The sequence below is a fragment of the Sturnira hondurensis genome, unplaced genomic scaffold (genome assembly GCF_014824575.4).
Source record: "Sturnira hondurensis isolate 20B ecotype Veracruz unplaced genomic scaffold, ASM1482457v3 Scaffold0018525, whole genome shotgun sequence".
NCBI lineage: Eukaryota > Metazoa > Chordata > Mammalia > Chiroptera > Phyllostomidae > Sturnira > Sturnira hondurensis.
In genome coordinates, this window is record NW_028091156.1 from 2,787,542 (window position 1) to 2,813,743 (window position 26,202).

Genomic DNA, 26,202 nt, shown 5'->3' on the forward strand with positions numbered 1-26,202 from the left:
TTCCATTCGGCTGCTCAGGATACGTCTAGGCAAGGCCGTATCCTAAAACCGAAGCCTTAGCCCCGCTGGCTTTCTGACTGGGGCTGATAGTGACAATAAAATGAACACCTAGAAAGGATTGAATGCCATCTCATGGTGTCCCGAGCCCACTTTCTCGATGGGGAGAGGGATGGGGGCACAGAGGGGCCTGCCCACGGCCACATAGCTGGTAAGCGGCAGAGCCAGAATGCACACTGAGACCCCCCTGTATCTGACCACCAGACCAGACTGGCTGGTTTCCTCAGGGGCTCAGCCCCGGGGCCCACGAGGCAGTGGCCTTCCTCCCTGTGCCCTGTCCTGAGATTTCATGGCAGCCAGTGTTCATTTTGCGTCATTTTATTGGCCTTCGGGCATTTTTGCCATGTGTAAAGACTGGTTGTGATTTAGTTACTGATTCTCTCGCAAAATTTTCATATGAACGATATTAGAAAAATAGTCTTATCAGCGTCCACGTCCTGGTTCAGGTCTTGGGCAAATGTGGAGGTGTAGCCAGAGAGCATGCATTCCAGAATCCAACAAATCTATTCAAATATAGACTCCACCACCAACTGGCTATATATATATACATACATACATACATACATATATATGTATATATTTTAATTCCTTCATTTGGTGTGTTTCAGAGTATTCACATAATGCCTATACAAGTTTAATACATTAAGTGAGGTAATACAACAAAAGAAATTCCCGTGCAGGTGGACTAATAACATTACAGGATGTCTAAAGGTGAAGCTCATCACCTGCCTGCCCCTCAGCCCTGTCCCTCTCAGTCACATTAGCCGCGTCCTTTCTCTGGGCACCTTCCTTAGCCTCCCCAAGGTTGTTTTCTAGCCCCTGATCCAGGATGACACCCCACTCTGTGGAGGACTGGGGACGATGCTCGTAGATGGTGCTTTTCAAATAGCAGCTGCGAAGTGGAGGGGACAGCGCGCATTAGGGCTGCAGGAAGTCACCTCTGGTCATGGGAAGAGGGGTTCTCTGGGTTCCAGCATCTTGCAGCCTCTGGAGTCATCATGCATGACTCCCGAAAGGCGTGGAAGTCCCGTGGGAGCACACCTCCCCCACCTGGAGCCACCGCCAGGGTGAGTCTGAGTCCCGGGCTTCTGATCCTGGCGCTGGGCTTGTCTGAAGTTCAAGTGAGGTCAGAGAGCTGAGGAGGAAGGAGACTACGCTAAACCCCATCCCTGCCCTCCCCTCTCTCTCTCTCTGAAGGAAACCTCAAACAGCTCCTTCTGCTTGACTCCTGCACCCACACCTCTTCCTGCTTTCTCTACCTTGACACAAAGGTCTCTCCCCAGCCTGGTGGCACCTTGCCTGGGGTGCTAATAATAGAGAAGGGGAGACCTGCCAGGCAGTGAATCAGAAGGCAGTGTATGCCCTCCACCGGGATCCTGGCAGACTCTTGCCGGGCTGACTTGTGAAAACCTTTGTGAGCAGAATGGGCCTTTGTGTGTCCTGGGAACTCCTGCCTGAGGGCCACGCCATCCTGGAAGGAGGATGGGGGTGCCTCTGGCCTCAGGATCCTCGGAAAACATTGTTTCAAGTAGCTCTAGGCTTCCAAACCGGCCTGGGGGCCCAGGAGGAGGGGGGTTCATTGGCATGGCCAAGGGCCTGCCAAGGGCCTGCCAAGGTGCTCAGAGGAAGAAGTGGGAACTGAGAGGAAGGAGGGTAAGTGTGAGGTGCCTACATTTCGTGCTCCCTAAAAGGCAACCACGACATGCTTTCATTAGTCCTTTGTGAAATAAGACAAGTGAAACCTTCAGTTTTCCTGCTTAAAAAAAAAAACAACCAACCTCCAAAAGCCTTCCGCCCAATTTAGTGGGTTGTTTTGGAACTCGCCTGGGTAAACTTACTTAGAAATCACTGAAGAATTTCTCTGGACAGCTACCTGAAATTCTTTTAAAATCAAGATAGGAAAGACCTCTATTAAGGGATTAAAAAGAAAACACTTCCAGATGTGGGGATTATTTCCAGGGCACTTTTGCTAGATGATCCTTTGCCCTTGGACGACGTTTTGTGGTTTACAGATCACTTTCAGATCTGTTTTCTCACTCGGTTGTCACCATAACCTTGGGAGCCGGGCAGGGCCTGTCTTGTTGTTATCCCGGTTTTACCCATGAGGAAGCCAAGGTCTTGGAATGTTGAGTGGTCGGCTCAAGGTCACAGGGGGGCAGGGCTCGGGGTGGGAGGTGGAGAGAGCATCTCACTCGGCTCCATTTTCCTTGGCTGTCCCGTCCCCACTGAGATGAAACAGCGTGATGGGTCCTGAGACCCCAAGTTCCCTTTGAACTTAAATTAACCCACAAGCATGTTAGGTTGTGCGTGGACCTGCCGGTCCTCGCTTTTCTGAACTGCTTCTTCCCCTGTCCCAGCCCTGGTGTGTCAGACTGGAAGCCAGATGGCCAACTTGCACTGGGCCCAGCATCAGCTGCTTCAGCGTGGGCCACAGTGGCATGGATTGGCCTGGGAGTGGCCGTGTTTGTTCTTTCTGCGTGGCTTTAAATGTCAGAATTACCTTGCAGGTAATCAGTCGTGAGCTAAGAGGCCGTGCATAAGAGGCATTAGGCCACAACCAGATGTTCATTTTAATACATGGAAAATATGACTCAGAACTGCGGCCAGTCTGAGCCTCCCAGCAGGCAAATGAAGCCATCCAGGGTGATGTCTTTGTCTCTGGATCGTAGAGAATGTGGGAGCAGGGGGCCCGGCTTCCAAGAGTTGCACTTCTCCTCACTTCTTCTACTCGACCTTGTTTGTACTCCTCTGCCCAGACCGTCTTGAATAGTCTACCTCCGTTCTGCAGAAATGTGGGCAGAATTAGAACAAGGCTCAGAAGGGCGAACTGGGGAAGTAGTCCAGTGGAAATGCAGCCGAGGCAATGAGTTCGAGAAGCCAAAAGGATGGTAGCCACCTGCATTTGCAGAGCACATTCGAGTGTCCAGAAAGCCTTCATCTTTTTGCCTCATTCCGTACGAGTCTCAAGGATGTGGGTAGAGCAGTCAGTGATATCCCCGTTTTACAGAGGAAGTAGAAACTGAGAAGCAGGAAGGTTGAGTAATTTGCCCAAAGTCCCACCGCTAGTAAATGGCCGAGGGGGGACTGCGTAACTCGGTGTTCTTTCATGTCTGCTATCTAGCCTTCTTTCTCTTCCTTTGTCCCCCCCTGCACTCCCCGCGGGGGCTCCTGGCCGTTCCCTTTGCTCAGAGGTAGGCAGAGTGAGCCTGAGGATTTCCCCAGTGCCCTAGATGTTGCTGGAAAAAAAGCGGGCCAGCATCTCTGTCTTGATCTGGTCTTTGGGGGTTTGGGGGTGGGGGGAGGATGGGCCTTCGACACTCACCTCTGGAGAGTGCTTGTACAAGCGTTTCCAAGTGGGGCCAGCTTCTTGCACGCTGCTAGTGGAAAGTAGTAAGAGTTCCATTTTCCTGTTTCAAGCGAGCATTTCCCCCTTGGGGTTAGAGTAACCACTTCCTCCTCAGCACCCAGTGGAACGTGGTAAATACCAGTCACAGCCGAGTATTCCCTTCTGAGAGCCACGGTGGGTTCCTTTTTTGTCCCCTCTTGTCTTTAAGAGTGAACACACACACACACACACACACACACACACACACCGTGTTCTTAAGGACAGGTCTCCTTCCCCTCTGGCTGACAGTCCCCAGAATACCCTGCAGTGGCCTTTAAAACAGAAAACCCACACATAGGTCATGTGCAGTTCTCATGAGGTCCTTTGTCATCCTGTCTCACTTTGGAGGGACTTGGGTTGGAGTCAGCTGAGGAAGAATACAGAGTCGTTCATTATTAGAGGCGCTGGGTAAGCCAGAGGCAAGGCGAATGGGTGGGCAACGTGGTGGCAGGCCCGGGGGTCATCGGGATGGCAAGAAATAGACACCACAGAAGGTATTCTGACGGTGAGGCAGGCAGAGCAGGACTTGGTGGTCAGGTGGGGGGGGGAAAGGCAGCAAGTAGGGATTCCACATAGACTGAAAGGGTATGAGGAGAGAAGGAAAGGGTGAGTAAAACCTTGAACGAGAGGCGCGCATTCATTTTAGTTAGATGTTTTAAAAATACTTTAAGCCTTTTTTTGTCATTGTTGGTTTAGATTATAAGAACTTCTTCTGAATTCCCCTCAGTTTTTCTTAGAGTTTTTGAGACCATGGGATTTCGTCACCAGAAAAATTATTCTGGGGAGCCGATCACCCCGGCTCTCCGGGGGACAGGGGGCTGAGGCCGAGGGAGACCCGGTTGGAGGCATATGAAACCTCCCGACTCCCTGTGTCAGCCATGCCTGACTGAGCCAGAAAGGCGGGAGTAAAGCCACCCTTTGTGTGTGTTTGTGCTTAACCTTTATGCATTATTAAACAGAACAATGCCAGAGCAGGCCGCTGAGCCTATCTGGTGGAGATCTCTGGGCAGAATAAGCAGGAGCTTCCTGCAACTCTGGCAGTTTGCAAGGCAGTCCAGATATAGAAACTTATATTGCAAACAGGCTTGTCGTGTTTCCTACTTTGTGCAGCTCGGTGGTAAAGCTGAAAGGCCAAGAAATCTCAGTACATAGCATCCATCTAATGCATGTGATGTATATTATGTATTGATCTATGTCTACAGGTGCCAAAGGACCTGTTGAAGATTTCCATATGTCTAGAAAGTGTAGGAGAACTTGGTGGGGGGGGCAGGGGCAGAGGGGGGGAAGCGGCAGTGGCTGAACTGGTTGGTGCTGACTCCACCCCTGGCCGCAGGCAGAGTTCTCTGGGCAGAATAAGCAGGCGCTTCCTACAGCCCCGGCAGGTTCGTGCCCGCCTTCCTCCGATCACCCCAGCTCCTAGGCAAGACAGAGCCTATGTGTCCGCCGCTCGTCCACAGCATCCCTATGTTAAATGGGAATAGCTAGAAAACCGTCTTTGTCGTACACGGGGCGCATTGCGGAGCCTGTCCTCCGTTGGTCCGAGACAGGATGCTGGTTAAGAAGAGGCATGTTCTGAGGGTGGCAGGTTCTCTCCATCGCTAGAATTGGGATACAGAAACCAAGTGCAGGCTCTCTTTCTGGAACCTTCTTCCTGTTTGTCTGTCCTAGTTCACACCTCTCTTGGGAGCTTCTGATGAGAGTGAGGGGGCTCTGCCACCTGGTCAGACCTGGAGTGCCTTCTGGGACCCCACCTCCCTTGAGGGCTGGCCTGAGGCCGCGCCCCTGCCCAGGCCCACCAACAGGCTCTTCCTCAGCACCAGACCCTCCACTTCCCCATCGTCCAGACCCTCGGGAGGCACCTTCCACCAGGATCGCAGCTCCAGTCCCAGTGGGAGTAGGAAGCAACCAAACGACAGTCGTGGTCTGAAGCGGAAGTTTTGTTTTTTTCTCCAATCCATCTTCCTCTCAGCTGGGTGATTACAGTGGCCTCCAGAGTGATCTTTTTCGGTTTTAGCTTTTCTCACGTGCTTTTCCTACTCCCCAGGTCTGCTCTGCACCAGACTGAGGTACCCTTTTAAAACATAAGCCAGATCGTGACACTCCTCCCTCAAAACCCTCCAGTGCCCTCCCCGTACTCCCATCAAATCCCAAAGCCTACGTACAGCCCGAGGAGCTCTGCGTGAGATGACCTCACGTCATCCCATGCTCCCCTTTGCTCCCTGGGTTCCAGTGTCTTTGTGGCTCTGGCTGGCCCCATGCCTGCCCAGCACGCCACCCTGGGCCTCTGCTCTGGGCCATTCCCAGGAGTGTGCAGGGCTCAGCTCCTCAGGCCTGCAGCAAGGCCCTTCCCCAGGCCCAGCACGGATAGCACACCTGCGCTGTGTTTTTCTTCAAATCACTTTCTGCTTCATTTCTTCAGCGTCTGCCTCCCTCCACGTAGAACCTAAGCTGCTTCCAGGGCAGGGACTTTGCTTTGTTCCCCACGACACCCCTGCACCTAGGACAGCGGCATGTGGCAGGTACTCTGTAAATACTTGCCCAACAGTGAATGAACGAATGAATGCACTAACGACAGCATGGGCCGAGCTGTGTATCGGGCATCGTGTTGGGAGCCAGGCTACATAGATGGCACTCAGGGTCCCTCTCTCGATGAGCTCACAGGTTTGACCTCCTCTCCGTGCAAGGCTCCCCACACTCCCTTTGTCACTCCTGCCCTTGAACGTGCTTTTCAAATATGGGGAAGGCCCCTGCACTGTACCATCCTAGCCACTTGTTATCAGAATGGCCCTCAGTTAATGTTCCCCTAGCGTACCATGGGGTCCCATTGAGGAGACTGTCTTGACCTCATAGAATCTTCATGGAGAAGCAAGAAGTTCTGTTTCTCGCCCAGGTGTCGGGCCACCCCGGAGGGTGCTGCGTGCTCAGATCAACGCAGGGAGAAAGACTGAAGGTGTCGGGGGAGACACAGCAGCGATTTCTAAATGTAACCTGTTGATGCGGTGATCTGTACACACTTTAAATTGGGAAAGCAAACTAGCCGCATGACAGACATTTGGGACATAGTGAGTGATGATGTAAGTCATCATAACCCTACCCTCATAACTAAACATATTAATTGTTAATTAATTGGCTAACTTATAGTCTATCTTCAGAAAGGATTTGAGGATGCTTACAAACGTATAGGCAGTGCCTTAGAACATAATAAACAGCTAAGAAACCCCAGAGCAAAGGGTCAGTTTTGTTGAAATCAATGTAAACTTAAAATGCAGAAATGCATACTGATGCAGCTATTTTTATAAATTGGTATAGTTCCTCCCCGCCTTTGAAAGTGTGTACATTTTTATAGCCCATCATGCCCCCCCCCGCCACGTATTAAAAAATATCTCTTTCCTTTTCTTTTCCTTTTTTTTTTTATGCCTTGGGTGCACATGTTTCTTTCTAACTCTTATTGTTCAGGACTGAGTGATAGACCCTAAGGATGTGCCTCTAATTCATTTAACCGTTCCTCCATTGTTGGATGTCGGGTTATTTTTAAAGCTATTGTTAAGTAAACAATGGCATAATTAACATCTTTGGGCTTGTAACTTTTTCCATATTTCCTTAAGTAGATTTCCAGAGGTAAAATAATTTATGAAAGGTTCAGACGTTTTTATGGCCTTTGAAATATATTCCCCGGGCTGCTTTCCCCAGAGGTCATGTGCGTTTGGGATGTCTCCAGCAGCGTTGTGGCCTGGCTCTGGATGTTCTATCGATCTTGTGTCTGTGTTTTGCTAACTTAATAAGGAAAGAGTATGTAGCTAAGCTATCTTTGTTATGCGTATGTTGCTGTCTATTGGCATGTCAGCATTTTTCCACGTATGTTTGTTCCTTATGCGCCAGAGGGATTGACCGTCCCACCATAATATATTTTGCAAACTATTTTCTGCAGTTTATTTGACTTTTACTTTAGTTTGAGGGGTCTCTTTGCCTTTGGTCCTTAAAAATATTTCAATTTGTGTAGTCAAAGCCCTTGATAATTTCCTGATATTTCCGTCCATTTGCCTAGAGACCCTAGTCCAAGTTCATCGGCCTGGCCATCAAAGGCCCTGGTGATTTTGGCTCAGTCTCCTCTCCAGAAGCCTCACCTGCTCTCCTCTTAAAACCATCTTCCCAGGAATTTGAGCCATCAGCATATCCAGCATCTTTGGCACTCGGCGTGGATGAGTTGTACGTGTGTTTTGTAACAGCTTTCTCTTCTATAGGACAGAAAAATTATTTTCAGTCATAATGAAGAAATAAATCATGAAAATGGCCAGAAAAGCAGACAGTGAAAATTTTCTAGTGAATTTTGGGTACATGAGCATATCAATTAAAAAAAGGTGGGGAAGTGGTGTTGGATCCAATACTTGCACGAATGTACGTTTTGGAAAAAGGGGGAAATGACCATTATGTACTGGTCTGTAGCTGTAATGAATAATAACATGATCGTTTCTGGTTTTGATCTTGTATAAATGTGTCAGACTTCATGAAAACTGATCTCTGTTTCATGTTCAGGTTCAGTGGATAGGGACAGATTTGTCTGTCTTTCCCAACTTTGAAAAGTTTCTTCCAGGTAAAGCAACAGGTAGCAAAAAATCTTAAACGTAAAGATAAATTTGTAAAACATTCACAAATTCCCCATTTCACAGTAAATTCAGAAATCATAATACTGCCCTCATCCGTATGTCTTTGGGATTGATTTCCGTGTCTCTGCTGTTGAAAAACTTTAAACAAAGAAAAACTCCAAGTGATCTCCCAGAACACCAGGATGGATGTAGCCACGTTCTGTTTCTTTGTCTTTTTACTGGGCTGCCATTGTTCGTTTCTGGTCTGCTCTTGAAGTTCAGAACGTGTCGTACCACGGGACTGGGGGACAACCACCTGTGGCCCGAATTGGGCTTGAATGATTCTGAATCCTGTGAACTTGCTCTTGAGACACGTTGTGTGGCTGCGTCTGTGTGTGTCCGGGGCTGACTTTACAGCTGGCAGATCTCTGAATTTACAGCCCTGTAGAAAACAGGATTTGTTAGAGGATAAGTCATACGCGTGACTCAGAAGCTCACATACACAATTAAGTAAAGTAGTAATGCAACAGCTGTTCAGGAGAATTAGACAAGAGGTTTGGGAAGCAGGTGGTAGGAATACAGTCGATCAGGATCACCAGCTCCTGGTGGTCGGTGTCATTACAGTGTTCAGGACCCGCAGACAACCCCCCCTTTTGAGTTGGGTACTGATTCATTAAGTCGCCTGCCTCTGAGGCAAACTGCACCCATTGCCCAGCCCTCGGTGGCAAGGTTAGCTGAGCTGTCCGTGCTGTTTCTGTTTCTCTGCTTCTGTTCACGCTTTTCCCGAAATCCTACCCTTGATCTGTACGTACACCCCGTCCTCATTTTCCTCATCCTTCAAGATTTAGCTGAAACAGCAGCCCCAGTTCCATGGAAGAGAGCAGACTCAGCGTGTGTCTGAGAACAGCCAGTGACAGCATGGAGGTCAGCAGTTCTGTGTGGCCCTGGTTCTGGGAGGAGGAAAGGAGACATCCCAGGGAGCGTCAGGGAGCCAGGTCTGGTTCTGGAGCTCGCCCTGTCCGCCTGTGCCACTGAGGGGCTGGCCTGTGCAGGGACCTCCCGCAGAGCCTCAAAGGCTGCTGCCCCTGGTCGTCCTTGGCCTCTGGGTGTATGTGAGGCTTCCTGGAGTGGTTCAGGAACCCCAGCCCTAAGCCAGACCCCACAGTCAGGGCTGGGGATTCTGAGCAAGTCGCCTCTTCTGCCTCCGGAACCAGGCTCGGAGTCTTGGGGGGTTCCCAGCTGCTTAGTTTAACAGGCATTTATTGATTCCTGACCTGGGAACATAATGTGCTTGGGGCTAGGGATTCAGCCCTGAATTCCCCATTTGCTGTCCTCAAGGACACTCACCCTCATGGGGGGGCGGGGGGGGTGACAGTGGTGGTGCCCCAGGTCATTTGAATGCACTCCTAAGTGAAGGAAACAGCAAATGTGGGAGGCATGGAGAGACCATGCTACAGAGGAGGAAGCAATTAGTTTCTCATGCCTTGGGGTCAGGGACCCGGCCAAGGCAGAGGTGACAGTAACTGAGCAACTGAGCGTGGCTTTAAAGAATGAAGCTGAGTCCTCTGGGTGCTTTGGGGTGAGGTATCCAGCCAGAGGGAAGGACACATGGGGCACAGAACAGAAATGAGCGTGGTGTGTCTTGGCAAATAGACCGCTTTGCTTCAGCACAGGGGTAACGGGGTGTGGCTGGGCAGGAGCCCTGGAGAATCCGCCTGAGGGAGTTTACTCTCTGTCTGGAGGCTTGGGGGGGTTTAACGCCACAGGAGGGACCTCCCGGAGTCAGCATGAGACAAAAAGAGCAAGGGTGACAGGGAGAGGGACAAAGGACTCATCAGGGAGGTAGAACCCCATGACTTTGGTGACCTGCTGAATGTTCTGGAAACACTACGGTATGGTCCCCTTAGCTCTCCCCGAAGAGGAGATCTCAGGGTCGCCGACAAAGTCTGTGAGCTTCAGGGAGTTCAGCATGGTCCCGTCAGACCTGCTGGGCAGGGGCTCACAGGTCTGGGTGACCCTCAAGCTCCGAGCCCCGAGAGCCCAGATGTGGGTGTGATCCTGGTCGTGGATGGAGCCCCTGCCATCTGCGATGCTCAGCTATGAAGCTGGTGAGCAGAAAGACGGCCTCTTGGTCCTCAGGGCTCTGTGGGAGATGCCCCAATTCAGTGGCCTAGTCACCACTGCCTCCCCAACCCTGAGCCACAGGCACCAGATCCCACAGGATCAAGAGCTCCCTTCTCTTCTTGTATAACAGCTGCTAGGTCTCCAGTCTTCCCTGAAGAAAGCCTGAGCCCTCCCACATCGCTTTCGGGAAGACTTTAGGGCAGGTAGGGGACTGAGACATTTAGCATTTAAACCTCTCCTTGTCTGCAAGAAGGCCGTAGCTAACTAGCCCTCTGTAGTCATTTCTGTCCTTTCTTCCTCAGACAGCCTGTGAGGGAAGAGAGAGGATGGCCAAGGGCTTTCAGGTCTGTGCAAGTCAGCACTCCAAGTTCAGTTGGAGTCTGCACTGTGAAATAACACTGAGACCACCCTGCCCTCTGGTCGCTCCCTAGCACCCTCAACAGAGTGCTGAGTTTTATAGCCAGAGGTATCAGGCTTCTTCTGGCCCTGCTCAGGTGCCATCTGACTGTCTCCTGTCCCAGGCCGGGTCACGGCTGGCAGTCCCAAAGGCGTGGTGCCCCCAGCCCTAAATTCTGCTCTGATGAGAGGCACGGAGCCCGTTCTGTTCAGCCGTGACCAAGTAACATTCCGCTTCCCTAGTGGGCAGGCAGTGGAGCAGGCAGGGCACGGTAGCATGATTGGGTGGTTCAGAAATCCCGGCTTCTATTTCAGACTCTGTAGGTGAGCGACCACTGAGCCATCTCCTGTGCTTCCGTTCCCCCCAACCTCCACCCCCACCTCTCCACCTAGCAATCTGATTGGAGGCCAGCTTTTGGGGGCGTTTTATAGGATCCCATAGACCTGAATGATCATGTCTTACCTTGCACAGACGATGCAATCGGATGTTCCAAGCACTCCCCGTGTTTTCCTGCATGACCCTCCCTACCGTCTCAGAGGTGTGGGCCGTGCTGTGCCCTGTCTTCTCTGTTTGTAGGTGGAGACACAGAGAAAGAGCTGGCTTATCCACCTTTACATGGCCAGTGAGTAGACTGCCTAAGACCCACAGAGGGCCTGAGGCTGACCTTACCACTCTCTCCTTTGTCTCTGAACCCCGGGCACTCAGCTCCAATGCGGTCCAGGGCCCAGCAAGTGATGAGGGTGCACAGGACTCGGTGGCTGGGGAGGGGAAGGCCTATTCGCGGTGTGCTGTCCAGCTCCAGCCCGAGAAGGGATGCCACCGGGGATGGGAGCCCAGGAGTTCCAAACAAGTCGGATTTTTGTCTAAAATGTCCTGCTTTTTAAAGGTTGGCACGTAATTTAGAAAAGAGAAAAATGGTAGCCAAAGAAAATAAGTGGGCCGGCCAATGGCTGGACTCTCTTGCCCTGCATCATCGGGTCACTTACCACTAACTGGCTTTCCTCTGGGTCTGATTCCAGTTGAGGGGGAACTTCCCACTGCCCTTGGGGAAAGGGAAGAGGAAACTCCAGCAGCCGCTCTCGATCTGCTGGCCGAGCCCTATGCAAATAGTTCAGCGGCCTGCATGTCCAGGGCAAACACTTTCCGGTTTCCTCCGGGGTCGCCCTGAATTCTGGAGTCCTTGAGCAGGCCATCATCGCCTCACTTCCTTTTCCAAAGATTGAAATGATGAGTGCTTGAAAATATTGTCTTCGGGGGGTTTTCCTTGGTGACTTCACTCGGACGCAGATGTGCCCTAATAATAACATTGAAAGTTAAGGGGGACAAGGCAGACAGCCGGGTCTCTTCCCTAGAAGTGGTGTTCCAGCTCCTAAATGTGGGTTGTCCCCAGAGAGCTCTGAGGGGGCCGGGCCTGCAAGAGAGCTGTGGTCACCCTGAGACCGAGTTCCTGCAGCTCTCTGCTCACCTAGGGGGGCAGTTGTCCCCCCTTATCCAGGCGCTGGCCCAGCAGCCACTCTCTCTGTAGACTGGCAGGCAAAGTCGCACCCCTCTCCAGCCCCTGCCTCTTCCCAGAGGCCCGCTGTGAGTAGCCCAGGCCTTCCCATGTCTCTCTAGTTCCTTTGGTTCAGGACCACTGGCCAGGACTCTCCAAGGTCATTAAGCCCAGGCCTCAGCCTCTGTCATTCCCGAATACATTTTTCAGATAACCCGCTCACATCTCCCAGTGACGTTTCCTTTCCTGTAACTCAGTGGGAAGGAGGCCAAACGAGTGGAAGCGACCCAGAAGCGTTCTGTGAGCTGTGCGGGCAGGAGGGAGACCGTGTGCGGGTTGGGCTCTGAGGCCCTTTAGAAACCTGGCCACCCTGTGCAGATGCTTTGTGGGTTAGCCTCTCTGTAAACCTGCAAAGACAGGAGGGACTGGGGTGCCAGTGCAGTTTTGTAAAAACCCATCCTATTCATAATTATCCCAAGAGCTATTGTAAAATATCTCAATATGAAATAAATGTTCATTCATTGTAGCCTGGAGCAAAAAAAGTGAAGGAAACAATCATGGTAGGGGTGGGGGTGTCTCTGCTTCCATTTGGGGGGGACCCTTCCCCCCTGCTGGGTATGCAGGCTGCCCAGGGTAGGGGTTAGAGCAAGACCCCCAGGTCTGTCTCCTGATCAAGAAACAAGCCGGGGGGAGCCCCTTCGTCCCTGTCAGCCTCTCTGGGAACGGGAGGTAAGTCTGCAGCCTGCCTCTCGGGGCCCCAGAGACTCCTGCTACCTGGGAAAGTGCTAAGTAAGCACTCGGGGCCCCAGTTGACAGAGACGTACGGGGAAGGGCGATGAGTCAATCTGTTTATGAAAATCACACATACCGACAGAAACGTCCAGATGACCCGGGGGACAGCCGCGTTCTCAGAGCTGACGAGAGTCTTGGGGGTTCACTGGTGTGTCTTTCTGGCAGCCCGTTTCCTGTGCCTCCAGCTGTCTACACGTGAACAGATGCATGACTGCCTAGCTGAACAGGCGAGGGAGGCTGGCTGACTCAGAGCAGAAGGCAGAGAGCTGCGCGGGGCCCCTTCTGGGCGGGCCTGCAGAAGCTGCTTGGGGAGCATCTCCCCATGTCCGCCGCTCTCGGCAGGTCCGCCTTCCCATTTGCTGAGCGCTGTTTCGCCACCGGCAAATCAGTGTCGCCTTGTCAAATCTGAATCGCACCACAGTATCTTGCTTGGAACTATTTTCTAAATATAGTGAAATATTTGATATTGCTTGTAAGTTCACACGCGGGTTCTCAGGCGCTTCCTGCAAAGTTTCCTTGGTAGAAATTCCTTTTCGTGGGAGTTTGCAAAAACCTGGCTTTTGGAGCTAGTCCAGAGGCACCCCCTTAGCAAAGGTTTTCCTTGTGCTTTACGGGTTCTCAGAAGCTACTTAAAAGGCAGTATTTTGTCTGTGAATGTTCTTGGCCTAACAAAGTAAACTTGGAGCAAGCTGGTGGAGGCAGTCTTATCCCTTGTACTATGTTCGGCCGTACCTTTAGGCTTTTTCATTTATAACCTGCAGGTCTTCCGTCTGAGCAAATACCTGCAGAAATACAAGGGAGAATCCCAGAGCCACTGACACAGAAGGGTTTGTCTCTGTGCTGGAGTGAGTCACGGGGAGAGAAGGTGACATTTTAGATGCTTCATCATTTTGCAGAAAACGTCCTTTCAGGTTGCTGGCTTTCTAAATGTCATCTTCCAGCATGGAATAAAGAGGTCTGTTTCCACGTGGGCTGCTGGGCAGAGCTGCCTGGGTCCCGTTGCCTGGCCTGGTCTCCCAGGAAACCAGCAGAAGGACTTGTTTCAGACCTCAGGTCCCTGGGGGAGGTGGGGGTGGGGTGGAAGGAAGGGTCTGCAGGAAACAGAAGAGCCACCAGGGGCACAGGCTGGTGGCTTCCTTTCGAGGCTGCTCCCTCCCCCGCTGTGTCTCACGCTCCACTCTTAAGTGGCTCCTGGGCATTCTGGACTTTCCAGAAAGACCTTTGCACCCCCACTCACTGCTGCTTCCACAGCAAGGACGAGGACTGTCGTCGGAGACCCACTTCCTGCTGTCTGTGGCCTTCGCCTCTGCCCTTTCCCTGTGGAAAAGCCGGGTGGAAAGGCAAGGGCTGGGCTACAGGAAGAAGGCAGACACCTACGGAGCCAACCCCAAGCCCCCCCCTCCTGTGTTTTCATCCTGTTCCCAGGCTCTTGCCCTCGGGGGGGCTTAGCCCCCAGACAGGACACTAGAGAGGTATGCAGGCTCACCTTCCCCGAGACTGTTCCCTGTGTGACCAGCGCTGCACATGCAGCATTTAACCCCCAAAACAGCCCAGCGGGACGGGTGATGTGCCATGTTCCAGACAAGGAAGAAACCAAAGCTCGAGGTTTGGTGACTCCCCTGATCTCACCAGACAGCATCTAAACAGGGTCTGATCAGGACCTGAACCTGCGTCTATCAGGCTATCAGGTAGCAGGTTAGGAACAACAAGGAGCCCGGCAGCCCAGCAGAGGGACGAAGAGCTTTGACCCTGGAGCCAGACTGCCGGGTTCGAACCCCGGCTTTGCCCCTTGCCGCCTAGTGAACCTCGGGCAAGTTGTTTCATCTGTGTGCCTCAGTGTCCCCATCTGTAAAATGGGATGAGTGCCGATGGGATACTGTGGGATAGGTCGCGATACCCATGCCATGCACACATAATCCTCACCAAGCACGCAGCACTGTGTCTGGCTAGCAAGCACTCAGTTTGTGTTGGCAATTTATTACCAGTTCTAGAACAGTGCTGCTCACCGCCTGCCTGGCCTTCCCCTAACGTCCCCAAGAGGGTTAAGAAGGAGGGATGGAAAGCCTCTAGCTGCCCAGATCAGGGAAGCTGAAGGAGGTGTGGGGTCTGGGGTGGGATGGGGGGGCCCCTTCTCGGGAATTGGCCTGGGCAGGCATGGGGGTGCTCGGAGTCCCAGACCCTTCATTGCCAGTTGTCTTCAGACCAGTGCAGACCTCCAGTAAATTTCCACGTGCTGCAACTCAGCGCTGTCTTTTTGCATTTTACCGAAGTAAGAATAAAATCTCTGGGGAGGGAAGGGGCCTGGTGTGTGGTGCAGGGGTGGCTGCCACCAGCTGGGCAGAGCCCCGGATGCCCTTTCCCAGAGGAAAGGCTGAGCCTTTCTGTCCTGCGAGCTTTGTCCTCGAGGAAGCCAGTTGCTGCAGGCCGCCACCTGCTCCCAGGGCTCTTCCCCGGCCCCGGCCACTCCCTGTTTCCTGCCATTGTTGGTCCCCCAGCCTCTGGTCCCAGCAGGCTTTGAGGCCCAGGCAGGCTCCTGGGGCGAGAGGCTTGCTCGGCCTCTGTGTACACCAAAGCATTTCCTACGCTTTCTGCTGCTTCCTCTCTCTCTCGCCTTTTTCCTCCAGATCTCCATTATTTTTAGTTCTGAAGAGGATGGCGTTTGGGAGGGAGTAACCTTCTGGAGCAAGGAGGGAGCACTTGGTAGGCCCTGCCCAACAGGGAGTGTTAGAGGCATTTCCACTTCAGGCAAAGATACCGCTCCCCTTGGGTAACCAAAAAAAAAAAAAAGGCTCACTTGGCAAGAGTGGGCCCCTTTGATGCCAGCTCCTTGTAAAGCTAGGATGGAGGGTGGACCTGGAACCGTCTATGATGGAAGCGCTGTCTCTGCGGGACTGGCCAACCGGGGTGGAAGGGGGATCTTCCACACCCTCGTGTGTGCGTGTCAAGGGATCCTGCCAGGCTGCCAACCGCCCCAGGGGGATTGGGGGTGTGGAGAGAGCCCTGGGCAGGTGGAACAGGAAGTTCCCACAAGGAGGCCCCTCCTGCTCCCTGGAGATGTCTCTGGAAAAATCCAGGCTTGAGCAGGTGAGCACAAGGAAGTGGGAGCCGGGCCATGGAGCTGGGCTGGGGTGCGTGCACCCTTGCTGCCTGCTGGCCTGTGCAGTTTTCCTGACAGTCCGGCGGCTGATGGCACTGCCCACCCACTGTGTGTCCAGCCTGGGAGCACACAGCAGTGGGAGGCCAAATTTCCAATTCCCCAGAAGCTTACCTAACTATGCTAGGAGACACAGTACAGAAAAACCACAAAGCACCTGAACCCTGTCGCACTATGGGGATGATGCCGAGAAGGGCATGTGGCTGGAGTGGTCTGTCATATGGGGGGGACGGGTGGGGTGTGGGTCAATGGGACAGAGGAGGGAGAACCCTGTGGGCAGAGCACCTCTGTGAGCAGGGGCCAGGTGTGGGACAGGGAGATGGCCGGCCCTGCTGGCTCAGAGAGGGCACCTGAGAGTGAGTGTGGGGAGTGAGGACAAAGAGGGGTCTGGGACAGCCTCCCATGGGTCATCAGGGAGTGCCCGGTGGGGCCCTGGGGTGGCCTCGCTGGGCAGGAATTCTGTCTGATAGGAGAGGGGGTGGCCACAATGAGGACCCCTGTGCAGCCTGGATGCTGCCCTTGGCCTAGAAACCGGGCCTCCAGTTGCAACAGGAAGAAGGCAGCTAATCAGGCGAGGACAGCTGGACAGCCGCTCAGGGTTTCCCTGGTTGGCCAGAATCCCTGCCAGGAGCTGAGTGACCAAGGGGACTGCCGTTTTAAAACAGGAGCCACGGGTGCTGACTGGGGCCTGCACCCACCCCAACCCCCGCCCTGAATCTGGCAGCCCCTTCGATCTGTCAGGTTGGATGGGACACAGCACTCACCCTGAGAATGCAGAACAAGTCCCTCTCACTCCTGCCTTCGGTGGCCAAGTGCTGGGGAGCAGGAGTGCTTCACTCACACCTCCACTGGGGGGTTCTCGGGAGATGGTGAGGGAAAGCTGGTGCCCAGCCATAAACTCTGCAAAAGGTGTTCTGAACCAGCCCGCTGGTGAGACCATCGTGTGGCGGGGCCGGGAAGGGGTGGGGATGAAACGAAATATCACTCGGGTCACTTTGAGAGAGCATTTTTGCGTTTGGCTTTTAGCGGTGTTTTCTTGTTTGTTGAAGGGGGCAGATGGCTAGCCTTCCAATCCAGACTGTTATTTTTAGCTGGAGCTACCTGCCCTGCCAAGTCCACGGGCTTTATTTTCCAATCCTTGGTGCCTTGGTTCTAAAAGGCCTTCCCTCCGGTCCAAGCCCTCAGCTCGCTCTTGGCCATGTCAGGTCTCGCTCTTGGCCCCCGCCAGGTTTCTGGCCAGGAGGGAGCTGTTGAGCCAGGGCCCCCTACCTGCCAGGGCTTGTCCCCCGCTGCGTCATGGGAGGGCCCTGCCAGGGCGCGCACAATGAACAAAAGCTGGCTGGTCTGGGCCTGAGAGAAGCGAGACCTTGCCCCAGCGCAGGCAAGCGCCATCATCACCAGGGAAACCCTAACCACTGTTTTAGAAAGACCAAAAAAGAAGGAGAAGGGGGGAAATAAAGCGTTTTTTTCCAAACACGGCTCACTCGGTGACTTTCACGCGGACTTGGGCAGGAGCAGGACAGAGGCACTAACCCAGCAGGAACCCTCCTTGGGCAGGGGCACCTGTCATCCCACCCCCGTGCTTTGATGAGTGTGCCTTCCCAGAGTGCGTGTCACTGAGGCCTTCTGGGAGCCGCCTGGGAAGGAGGGCAGGGCAGGTCTCTCTATTCAGGCCTCCCCATCGGAAAGGTCACCCCTTTGACAAAGCACCTGCTATTTATCTGAGGCTATTTTCTAACCAGGGGAAAGACACACAGCCCCGGGACAGGGAGGGAGGATGGGGGCCCAGTTATTTTGTGGGCTGAAACAAAACACAAGAGTCTGAATCAAATGGTGCGAACCAGGAAGCTGTGTGGCCTTGGGCAACTCCCTCGGCCTCTCTGAGCCCTTGCAGAGTGGAGATAACCATTTCCCTGAGTGAGGATCCCAGGAGATCTTAGTATATCGAATGCCTCAGAACTGGCGAGGCCTTTAAAGTGTGGTGTCTGTCTCTTCTGCCCCAGGTTGTCACTGTCCACTTGCGTGGGTGTGAGTGACAAAGCAAAGAATTCTGGCAACATTGTTTAGGAGCCCCAGGGTCTGGAGATCGTTTCCCTTTTCTGACATTTTGGAAAGTTCCCCTCATCTCTTTTACTCAAAAAAAAAAAAAAAAAAAAAGACTTCATAACAATTTAAAAATGAAAGTGAGCCAAGAGATCAAACTATTTCAATAAAAAGGGAAGTGGTAGAAGAAAAAGTCACAAATTGGGGGAAGACGTCAGGTGGGAAGGGGGTTAGGGAGAGCATGTAAACCCCGTGTATAGAGTGAAATTTGTCCGGCAGGCGCACTGTTTATCCCCATAATACTGTTTCTTGGTCGTGCCTGAGCTCCCCGTAGCAGAACGGGGTTGTTTGAGAAACTCTCCTCCTCCTGGCAGCTTCGCTGAGCTCCTGGCCCAGAAACTGGTGTGGAGACACCTGGGCCCTGGCCGACTCCCCGCATCACTGGAGCTGCCCTGTGGGTGTCCGGCAGCCTTGAGCATCCGGGGGGAAGCTTTGTGAGTAATTCACGACACAGTTAGCTCCTCATCTTGCTGTCCTGCAGCAGCCTGACTCTCTGGAAGTGCCCAGTTGGGTTCTCTCCAGTCTGCAGTGGCTTGGAGGAGGAAAAACATTTCACAATTAAAACAAAATGGACGCAGAAGTGAAACAAAGTGAGCTGAGAAGCCTGGCCTGTGTCTGTGGTCACTGTGATAGTGTCCATAGCACCTGTATAGGTTGTTATTGCCTCCTCGGTTCTCCCTGTGACCCCACAGGGTGGGCGGGGCGTTGCCACATTGTTGTACCCACTTTACAGATGAGAGCACTGAGTTGGGAAGGCAAAATTGGGACTGCTCGCTTCCCCGGCCTGGACATAAACGCCAATGCTGTGGGCTGCCACTCCAGTCGGGGGGGTTTAGATGGAACCCCCTCTGGATGGAGGGGGAGGAGTGTGTCACTTCGGCCTTAATTTGCGGGGGCTGGCCTGGCCAAGTCAGTGGGAAAGGGAGCTGGAGGGAGGGCTGCTGTCTGGGGGGTGACCGTGGGATTGTGGGGAAGTGGCTGTCTTCGGGAGGCCTGCTTCTGTGAGACAGTCCAGGCACTGCTGCAGCTGACAGGGCAGGGGTGGCGGGGCCCTGATGCGAAGTGCAGTGGAGCCCCCACCTGCCTGGAGCTTGCTGCCAGAGGCCTGGCCAGGTGCAGATGCAGCCCCTCGCACACCTGCCGTGTGCTGCTTGGCTGACTGGGGGCCTCTCAGGGATGCCCAGCGAGGGTTTGTGGGGTGCCCGGTGAGCCAGGTGCGGGGGGTCCCGGCCCTGGGGAAGAAGGCTCACGCTCACCCAGATAAGAACCGGGGTGCAGGTGTGCCTGGGGTGCTTTGGGGCCACCCAGGACGGACAGAGGAAGGGTCTGGGGGAAGGGGGGCCCGAGCCGGTCAGGCGTGGCCAAGTCCCGTGTCTCTGTGGCCGTTCTAGTGAAAACCCCCAACAGAGATGACACTCACACCCTGGGAGGCACCCGAGGGTGGGTGGGGAGAGGCATCAGAGCCAGAAGCTGCCCGCCGAATGTCACAGGCCTGAGCGCACGAGTGTGTCCTGAACTGCAAACACTGCTTAGGGGGGAGGGGGGGGCACTGGGCCTGCTCAGCACCTGCAGTGCGCAGAGCGGTCCACACAGCAGACAGCTGTCCCCATGTCACTCCCTTTCTTTCCCTTCCCGTGCCCCAAACTCGTGGAGAAACACACGTTTGGTTTAGAGGGACAGAAGGTGGGTCATGGACCCCACAGGGCACTGTGGGCTGACTGAGGAGAAGACAGCGCGGGCCCCGGCTGGCTGGCGTCCCGTGGGAGTGGCTGGGCTGGCACCCGGCTCAGACACCACTGCGGGGCGCCCCCACCCCCGAGCAGATGAGGAGGAAGCTACGTCGGAGGAGAAAGCAAGGCCAGACCCTGAGGAACGTGTGGAGATGAGTGAGGGGAGGGCTCCCGACCAGTGCCCACCCTCGTCCCTCCTGCCGGCCCTGGTCAGAGGGCTGCTGGGAGCCCCCCGAGGGCAGCCTCTAGTGCCCGTGGCCTCCAGCCCCCTGCCGTCCCCAGCACTGAAGAGCGATGGAGCAGCCTGTGGGCATCAGCTGAGAACCAGCGGGTCAGAACCCAGAAGGCCCTGCAGGCCCAGGGCCACCTGTCGTCAGCAAACAGCAGGGCCATTTCCCACTCCAGGAGCCAGGGCCAGATTCCAAGGCGCTCGAGCTGGGTAGTCACAGTGGGTCCTTGAAGGGGTCCCCTGCTTGGCCTCAAGCTCTACTGAGACATCTCAATACTCTTACTAATAAGCTTTGGACAAGGGGTGCGCATTTTCATTTTGGACTGCCGGTTAAAAATGTGAGGTGGTGGCCAGAGGCCCCCTCGGCCCCCAGCCACTGCTCTGGGTCCCCTCCTTCCTCCTCTTCCCCTCCTCCACCTCCACCTCCACCTCCACCTCCTCCTCCAGTCCTTTGGGCCTGTTTTATAGCAGACAAAGGCCAAACTGGAGGTTGCGATCCCCGTTTGCCCTTTCGTTTGTTTAAGGCGCCTTCTCCCTGCAGCCCGAGTGGGGACGCCTGTCCCTGATGGAGCGGCAGCCTGGGGACGCAGTCGAGCCGGGAGAATTGACCGTCACAGGCAAGGGGAGGCTTGGAGTCTGGTTCAGATACACACACACCAGCATTGGAGACGCTGCCAGGCCCCTCCCTGGCCAGTGGGTTGCTTCTCTCCCGCATCTCCCTAGGGTACCCATCCTCCTGGCATGCTATGTGTCACATGGAGTGTGGGCTTCGGGGACAGGCCAGCTGTGTGGCTGGGGAGGTCTCGGCTGGTGTTCGCCTAGCTCTGCAACTCCCTCGCTCTGTGACTTCTGTCACCCCCAGCATGAAGAGGGCTGGCATTGCATTGTCACAGGTGTTTTTCCTCCTTCTACCAGTCTCTCTCCACGGTCTCTGAATATGTGAGCACCTGTGAGTCAGAGACAAGGGGCGGGAACTGTCCAGAGCAGCTTCAGAACACCAGACATCTCCAGGCCACTCTGGGTCTTTAAGAACCACCCCCCCCATGCCCCCTTCCCCCCATTCTGAATGTTTACTAGCTCTTTCCTGCTAAACTGCTCTGCATGAATCCAGCAGGAGACCCCACCTCTTACAAGGATGAGATCAGGGTTGTTCCAGACATCAGCAGATATCACTGCCCTGCGTGCAGGTAGAAGCCAGAGCACAGCCAAAACTAGTGCTTATTGACCCCAAAGTGACGTTGCCTTGGGATTTTTGTTGCTGGGTTTCCTGCCAGCCTGTAAACCTGAGGTGCTACCCAAAACACCTCACTCTGGTCTTCAGTGGGCTTAACCACCGGGCACAGAATCAAGGTGAATGCCATGCGTCTCCAGCCCATCCTGTGGCCCCTTACCTGGCTCAGTGGTGCTCTGTTTTCCTCGGAAGCGCTCTAAGAGCAGAATTCCCACCACAGTCTAGAAGTGTTTAGCTGGTCTGATCTGACCCGTGGGAGAGCCTTGTGTTACCTGGTAGGTGAGCCTGAAGGGGCCCCTGCCCGGCCCCAACACATCCCCGGCGTCCTGGGTGGAGGGCGGGGGTGGGGGTGCGAGGGGAGGTAGAAAGCCAGAGTTGAGAGGAATCAACTCTTCTGCACGCGATGCTTCCAGGTTCGTGGGCTACCCTCCTTCCCCGCCATCACCTGTCGTAGCTAGTGGAGCGGGGGCCATCCATCTGAGGACCGAGGCTCCCTCCAGCGGCGGGGGGGCTTAGCAGGAGACTGTCAGCCCAACCAGCCCTCACCCACAGCCTAGAAAGCAGCTGCCACTCAGGGGGGTTGGTGCCTGGACGGGGCCATCAGACAGGAACTGACCATCTGACATCTGGTCGCCACTCCCTGGCCCTGGGACACGAGTCCTCTGGTCCTCTGTTGCCACGGTGTCTACAAATGAAATGTGGAATGACACGTGGCAGCGGGGGACAGGAGCCCTCTCTTTTTCCCTGTCATGTGTGTGTCTGCTCCCATAGGCTGGACACAGGGAGAGTGGGTCGCCCTGCAGGCCCCTTTTCCCAGGCCCTGGAAGCGCCTTTTGTGAGTGGTGTTTGGCGGCCACGAGGCGCTGCCCGGGCCCTGCTATTTAAAGCCCACAGGAAAAACCCCTGTGCGCTGCTGCTGATGCCAGCGGTGAAGTCCCCCGCGTGCAAGCCCGTCTGCTCGGTGGAAGATTCCACCACCCTGCACGGCGCAGGGCGGCCACGGGGCAGAGGCTGCTGTGGCCTTGGCCACGTGGGGCCCCTTTTGAGTTGCAGAAACGCTTGCTCACAGAGGAGCCAGGAAAGGCAGGCTGAGCAGAACGTGCCCGTTTACGCCGAGCTCAGGGATGTTGGGAGGGTCTTGGATCCCGTGAACTATCAGAGGCCCCCCCCAGCACCCCGCTCCTTGCTGGACCCTTGGCCTTTCCTCTCTGAAGAGAGTTTAGGATCTCACAGTGTCCCAGCACCCGATGCTCCTACTGGGCGGCAGCCTCCCTGTTCTCATGCAGTTACGTTCTCTCCTGTCTCCCATCCCAGAGACGCAGGTCACGGGCTCAGTGCGTCCCCATCGGTCTCTGGAGAGCTACATCCCAACAGGGTAGGCCCGACCCAGCCCACAGTGTCGTGGTCTTTATTCCAGTAACTGCAGCAGCACCCTTGCCCAGCTGCAGACTGACAGCCCCCAGGATAATCTTAGAGACCCGTCTCCCTGAACACGGAGCTAAGACTCTCCCACAGACACCCATCGTCTGCTGATGGCTTTGCCTCCTGCTGCCACGGGAACCCGGGTTATTCCCATTTTGCAGTTGGGATCATGGCTCCTCCTGCAGGTTAGTCAGGAGCTGTTTGGAGTTCGTCAGTGGGAGCAGGACCCGGGCCCAGGTGGGCCTGCCGCCCACACACCACGCTCACCCCTCAGCCTCATCGCCTATGAGATGTGGTCCCGACTGCTCCAGTTCCCTCTCTCAGGCCTCTGTTCCCATAAGCCCCCTCCTCGCCATGAGCCAGTAACGTCTTCTCTCTTCTCCCAGGTCTCTCCCAAACTACCTCTGCTGAGTGTGGCCCCTGGGCCTCGCTTCCCTGCAGGCTTGGCTTCTCCCTGGCCCTGGGACCCGTCTTCTCTGGTCCTTTGTTGCCACCATGTCTGTGACACACAGCAGCAGGGGGACAGGGGTCCTCTCTAATCTTCCCAAGTGGCCTTGGCTGTTGGGATGTGGGAGGGCATTGTCCAAAGTCCTAGAGTGCCTGTCAGTCAGTCCAAGGAGGCTGGTGGACCAGCGTTCCCCCCCTCACCAGACAGGTGAGGACACTGAGGCACAAAGAAAGGCCGTGTGGGTTTAGCTGTTACCTGATGGGGCGTCATGGGATGAGGTTGGCCCTGGATGGGAAGTGCTCTGCAGCCCCACCCCACCCCTGGACCTGTGAGACCCTCATCCGCTCTGCGTGGTGGTGGCTGACTGCGTACTTTTCCTCTGGACCCACCTTAATGTCTCCCCTTGCCTTCAACCAGCCTGGCTTGGCTCATCTCCTGTAATGAGGTTTCTCCATTGTTGCTTCAGCATTGTCTGCCCTGGTTGTTTGTGCAGCCTTCTGGGCACTGAGATAAGAAATGCCTCGCCTTCCTTAGCCTTCTTTGGTGATCTCCATCAGCAGGATCTAGGAAAAACACCCTTGTCAGTAAAGGCCCGGCCCTTCCGTCCGTCACATGGCCTGGCAGCCCTGGCCTAGCTTAAGACAGACCAGGTCGTGGCAGTTGGTCGGGAGAGGGCTTCTGGGGTGGGGATAGGAATGACCAGGTTCAGGAGGGAAAAATTCTTCTCCTTAAACAGCTCTTAACTTAAAAACTGGATGGTAGAAGCGGTCAGTCTCAGCAGAGAGAAGGAGCAAAGGAAGCTGAGTTAACCTTGATTTCGGCTTGGGCTCCAGCACCTTCCACAGCCGGAGCCTGTCCCAGTCCCCTCTGGGCAGCTGCTGACCGCTGTGGGGCAGGGAGTGAGGAGACGCCCCTTTGGGTCTCCCGTTGGGACCGGACCCTCCTCACCCCCGTCTGCAGAACTCCCCTTCTGGCCAGCCTAGAGCCTCGTGGCCTGGACTCCGGGCTTGCTGGTCAGGGATCTGCTTGCTCAAAAATTCCAGGTCTTTTTCGGTTCGGTTCTCATCGCCCCCGACAGGGGCTCATGTGTTTGGGGCCACCTAATCTTTTGGGGGGTTGGGGGGACACTCAATCTTCATCTCTACAGCCTGTTTTTATTAAAGTTAACTTTGAGGTGTTTTTTTCTAGAGACATGTTTATTGCCAGGGGAGAGAGGGGTTTAAAAATTTTTTTTCTTTCATTGACTCTAGAGAGAAGGGAAGGGAGGGAGAAAGAAAGGGAGAGAATCATTGATATGAGAAACATCGATCGCTTGCCTCTTGCGTGCTTCCCAACTGGGGACCAAACCCACAACCCAGGCATGTGCCCTGACTGGGAATCGAACCTGTGACCTTCAGGTTTGCGGGACAATGCCCAACCAACTGAGCTTCACCAGCTAGGGCAAAAGGGGGGGGGGGTTATAAAAGCAAGCATATAAGTGAGAGTTTAAATGCGTTTTATTGCTTACGTCTCCGAGGCTCAGGTTCTACAAATGACCATAACTGCCTTGCCTGCTTCTTAAGAAAAGAAGGCGCTCGATGTTAGTTCTCCTTTCTGGCCAAGCAGCCTCTCCCACACACACACGTCCTGGGAAGGAGAAGCACAGTCAGAGGGAGAGACCTGCAGGCCTGCTCACCCCGTGTGCCCATGGGGTGGGGACGGGGGTGCTGCCCCTGGGGAACTCCCTTGAAAATTGCTCTTCAAACCACTCTCAGGCACGCGGTGCCTCTGCTGACACATTATGGCCCAGCGTCGTGGCCCTAGTCTTCCTCTGGGGGCCATGGCCGTGGGGATATGGGAGGTCATTTTCCGAGTCCTAGAGTGTCTGTCCATCCAAGGAGCCTGGTGGACCAGCGGTCCATTCCTCACTAGAGTGATAAAGAAACTGAGGCCCCGAGAAGGGGGGGTAAAGGAAGACATGTGGGTTTAGTTGGTCCCTGACATGGTGGCATGGGACGGGGTCACTTGGATTGAGACCACTCTTCCCCCTGACCCCCAAAACCTGTAAGACCCTCATCCCCGAAGGCCCCCTTGCTTCTGGGCTTTGTGCTCAGCCTTTGCAAAGACCCCTCTGACAGCGGTGAGGCCCCTCTCACCCTGTGTCCGTGGGCAGAGTGTTGCCTGGCTTTGAATTCCTCCTCGCCAGAAAGCGGTTCTCTTTCTAATGTTGAGCTTTCCGTTTGCTTGTTTCCAGAGCAAATCATGGAGGAAAATAAAAAACATGGTGCACTGGTCTCCCTTCGTCATGTCCTTCAAGAAGAAGTACCCCTGGATCCAGCTGGCAGGGCACGCAGGTAGCACGGCTCTCCTGGGCTTGCCGTGGGGACATTCGGCTCCTTGGGGAGTTGCCGGGCACATTGGCAGGGGCAGGGGTTGCGGGGGGGGGGGGGGGGACCGGGCCGTGGNGGGGGGGGGGGGGGGGGGGGGGGGGGGGGGGGGGGGGAGACCTGGCCCTGGCCCTGGATGTTCCCTGTGGTGAAAGTGTCCAGAACAAGTTCTCTCTGAGAATCGACAGCGGCAATTGCAGCCAGGCTTTCCCGATGCGGCCGTAAGGCCTTGAAAACACACGCAGACCATCCCTTCCCCAGAACACGCAATTCCCACCCCTCCAGTCGCTGTGTTTTTCAACCTCTTCCTCTGTCTCTTCCAGTTCACCTGAATAAAATGCATGAAGTCGTAGATCTTAGAGCTTGCCTGCCATTTGTTGTCTTGGACAGAGGCAACACCAGCTCTTTCATTGAACATCTACTGTGTACCCCCATCACCAGGGGCCACAGTATTCATGGAAATGTAGTCTGTGACCCAAGACAGGGTGGAGTGCTGGGTGCAGGTGGCCAGGGCACCAGGTCAGCCACGTGGTCTCCAGTTCACTTAGTGCCAGAGCAGGGGGCACACCTGGAGCCAAAGCCTCAGAGCTGTCTAGTCCCGAGGCACACACTTGGGGGCCCTTTGGTGTGCGCTGTCCTCCAAGGGCATTCCAGTGGCTGCCCATGGACTTGGCCTTCATTACTTCGGG

The 26,202-nt window shown here is 54.7% G+C and overlaps 1 protein-coding gene across 2 annotated transcripts in view; it reads left to right on the top strand.

Moving 5' to 3' along the window:
• Nucleotides 1–26,202, top strand: part of ITPKB (inositol-trisphosphate 3-kinase B) — a 94,135-nt gene that overhangs the window by 55,297 nt on the left and 12,636 nt on the right. For both annotated transcript variants that reach the window (XM_037069507.1, XM_037069508.1), the window contains one exon: nucleotides 25,381–25,480. In XM_037069507.1, coding sequence (XP_036925402.1) covers nucleotides 25,381–25,480 — 100 coding nt within the window. The remainder of the gene's footprint in view (nucleotides 1–25,380; nucleotides 25,481–26,202) is intronic.